At 34.6% G+C, this 3,720-nt stretch overlaps 1 protein-coding gene across 1 annotated transcript; it reads left to right on the top strand.

Annotated features, from left to right (window-relative positions):
• The first annotated feature begins 1,826 nt into the window (after window positions 1-1,826).
• On the top strand, window positions 1,827-2,324 carry LOC142178076 (uncharacterized). Its single transcript, XM_075247402.1, has one exon. It carries the CDS (start codon window positions 1,827-1,829, stop codon window positions 2,322-2,324), a length of 498 nt encoding a protein of 165 aa, XP_075103503.1.
• Window positions 2,325-3,720: the final 1,396 nt, after the last annotated feature.

Below are 3,720 nucleotides of genomic sequence, written 5' to 3'. Positions count from 1 at the left end.
AGTGCCATCACGACGCTTGTGGTGGAATTTTTAGGTCGTGACATTATGTCATGCGAACGTATACATAATCACGATGATTAAATTAATTATGAGTACGCCTAAAGCATTCTAGCGCATTCATGATTTGTTTCTTTCCTAAGTTTGAGATTATTATGAAGGCCATGAATTATGGAATTATTTGTGGAAGAAGTGTATGATTTTAGATATTTGAATAAATAAACCATCATATACCAATACCCTACAACCCAACAATTGAAGCCCAAACTCATTATGGTCCAAATCTTCCCAATTTTAAAGCAAGTTTGAATACCATATTTCCAAAAACATGATTAATTTAAGGACTAACTTACATTATAATTTATAAAGTTTAAAGACAAATAAATAAAATTACATGAAATAAGATAAAAAGAACAGAGGGAAGAATAAACCTTTAATGCAAAATTTTCAATTAAATGAGTCTCCAAGAACAGGTACAATAACTCAGACAAACATCAAACAAGCATAAGCGACGAATAACATCAAACCTAGTGAACAGAGCTCCAACGGAAGTCTCGACCTCGACTATTGACTCCACTTTTTGGCGTGTAAAAAGGGATGTTATGAAGTATTTTGTTGGTTTTTGGGTGATGACTTGCTGGATTTTTTGAAAGAAAGACGAAGAAAGAATTACACGAGTAAAAATTCCCTTAGCGTAGAAGAAGAAAAATAATTTCTCTCAATTCCCTCCTCCCTTCTTTTTTTCTCCTTCTCCCATTTTTCTCCTAACATTTTTCTTCTATTTAAAGAAAAAAATCAAATTTTTTTCAGATTTATTTTTATTATTTTATTATTTTTTAATTAAAAAGAATTCCCACTTTCCATTTTTCTTCTTTTTAAAAAAAACAAAATAATTCCCCACTTTTCATTACTTTTCGTTTTTTAATTTCCCACTTTTTACTGTTCTTTTTTTGATTATTTTCCACTTATTTTTTTTTAATTTCCACTTATCTTACTTCTCTTTTTTCTAATTTCTACTTTATTTTACTTTTAAAAAAAATAATTTCAGCTACCTTTACTTTTATGTTTTAATTCCAACTTCTTTTACTTTTTATTTTTTAAATTTTCGCATTTTTTTACATTTATTTAAAAAATAATTTCCACCTACTTTTACTTTTACTTTTTTTATTCCATACTTTTAATTTTTCTATTATTTTATTCCCATCCGAAAATTAAAAAAAATATTTAATTTTTTCGGTTTTTTTAAAATTTATTTTATTTAAAAATAAAGATAAAAAATAAAAATAATACTGATAGTAATAATTTGACCTTTTAAATTATTTTTAATTCTTACCCTATATAAAAAAAATGTAACAAAGCTAAAACAATATATATTAAATTTTTAAAAGTAATTACATAATAGAAGGTGGTAAAATTTCAAATATAGTCAAAAATTAGGTGTTCACAGGTTTGTAAAAGGAAGACTAATTACTGATAATATGTTACTTGCTCAGGAGCTAATACATGGAATCCCTCAAGCTAATAAGGGAGGTAATATGGTGATCAAACTTGATATGGCTAAAGCATACGACAAACTTGATTGGAATTTCTTGATGGCAGTTCTAAGAAAGTTTGGCTTCTCTAATTGGTGAGTGGAGGCTGTAAGAAGATTGATCTCTGAAATTTGGTATTCCATTATCATCAATGGTTCTAGGAAAGGCTTTTTCACTTCTTCTTAAGGGCTAAAACAAGGGGATCCTTTATCTCCTTCACTTTCTATCCTAGGATCTGAAGTGCTTTCTAGAATGCTGAATAATCTATAACATGTGCCTGAGTTTGTACTTTTTTCTATGCCTAAGAGGGGGCCTAAGCTAAATCATTTAGCTTATGCCGATGACACTGTCTTCTTCTGTGGTGGAAAAGGGAGGTCAATTAAACTGGTGATGAAGCAAGTTAGGTTGCAAGAGAAAAGCTCAGGTCAACAGGTAAATCAAGAAAAGAGCTTCTTTTGCACTGCTTCAAATACTTCCATATCTAGGATTGATAGAATGATTTATAACTCTAGTTTCAAGCACAAACAATTCCCATTTACTTATATAGGTGTTCCACTTTATGTTGGAAGAAAGAAATTGGAATTCTTTAATGATCTCCTCACTAAGATCACTAAGAGAATTAATGGGTGGCTAAATAAACTTCTTTCTTGTGGAGGCAAGGTCACGTTGATTAAACATGTTTTACAAGCTATTCCCTCTTATACTTTGGCGGCAATGGACCCTCCAAAGGGAACCTTCAAGCTAATTGAGATGCATTTTGCTAGTTTCTTTTGGGGGTCTAGTAATGAAAAATAAAAGTACCATTGGAGCTCCCGGAACAACCTATGTTATACCAAAGAAGAAGGGGGTATATGGATAAGAAAGTTAGAGGATGTAAGTGATTCTTTTGCTTACAAAAGATGGTGGAAGTTGAGAACTCAACAGTCACTTTAGGCTTCATTCTTGAAGGCAAAGTACTGTTCTAGAGCTCATCCAGTTGCTAAGGCCAATGGGTCCAAACAATCTCATGCTTGGGGAAAACTGATGAAAATTAAAGGCAGGGATGAATTTGATATGGAGAATTCAGAGTGGTGGTTGCATCTTTTGGTAGGATAATTGGGTCGGTAGAGGAGCTCTAGCCAATCTAATACCCTATCAGTCTACTCGTGCAAAAGAGAAAGTGCATGAATAGTGATGGATTCGGGTAATTTAACCAATATTGAGTTAAGAACACTTACCCCGTTGTTTTCACTAAAACTCTCCCAAAAATCGCCTAAATCCGAGCTCCAAATCGTTAAAATTGGAAAATTCCCATTTTCAGAACTTAAACTCTCTGCCCAGTGATTTCTTCTACGCGATCGCGAACTTCCTCACGCGATCGCGTAGCACAAATATTTCTGCCCAAACATTAACCCTACGCGATCGCATCAAGTCCCATGCGATCGCGATGCACCAGGTTCTGACTCTACGCGATCGCATCCCTCTTCACGCGATCGCGTAGCACAAATGCGTGGCCCAGATTCCTCTCAAATTTCCCCTACGCGATCGCAAACAATGACACGCGATCGCGATACACACACTGGCCAATCCTACGCGATCGCGGACGTGTCCACGCGATCGCAGTGAACAAATTCCTAGCTGCCCAAATTAACCCTACGCGATCGCAACCCCATTCGCGCAATCGCGTAGAACAAATCCGCCTCTGCCTAAATTACTATACATGATCGTAGACCAACTTATGCGATCGCGTATAAGAAAATCAGAAGAAAATACGAGTAGTGTTCCAAAGTCCAATAGTGATCCGTTAGTCGTCCGAAACTCACCCGAGCCCTTCGGGACCTCGACCAATTATACCAACAAGTCCCAAAATATCATACGAACTTAGTTGAACCATCAAATCACACCAAACAATGCTAAAACCACGAATCATCCCCCAATTCAAGCTTAATTAAACTTAAGATTTCCAACTTCTACATTATGTACCAAAACCTATCAATTCAAGTCCGATTGACCTCAAATTTTTCACACAAGTCATAAATAACATAATAGAGTTATGCCAATTTTCGTAACTGGATTCCGACTCCGATATCAAAAAGTCAACTCCCCGATCAAACTTCCAAACTTAAATTCCTATTTTAGCCATTTCAAGCCTAATTTAACTACGGACTTTCAAATACAATTCTGAACACGCTCCTAAGTCCAAAATTACCAT

Source organism: Nicotiana tabacum, chromosome 24, assembly GCF_000715075.1.
Source record: "Nicotiana tabacum cultivar K326 chromosome 24, ASM71507v2, whole genome shotgun sequence".
NCBI classification, from domain to species: domain Eukaryota; kingdom Viridiplantae; phylum Streptophyta; class Magnoliopsida; order Solanales; family Solanaceae; genus Nicotiana; species Nicotiana tabacum.
Note: the sequence above shows the minus strand (reverse complement) of the source record. Positions and strands in the feature narration are given on the sequence as shown.

What these genes read in the sequence shown, in the direction of transcription:
- LOC142178076 (XM_075247402.1), top strand. Translation starts at nt 1,827, where the DNA reads ATGCCTAAGAGGGGGCCTAAGCTAAATCATTTAGCTTATGCCGATGAC.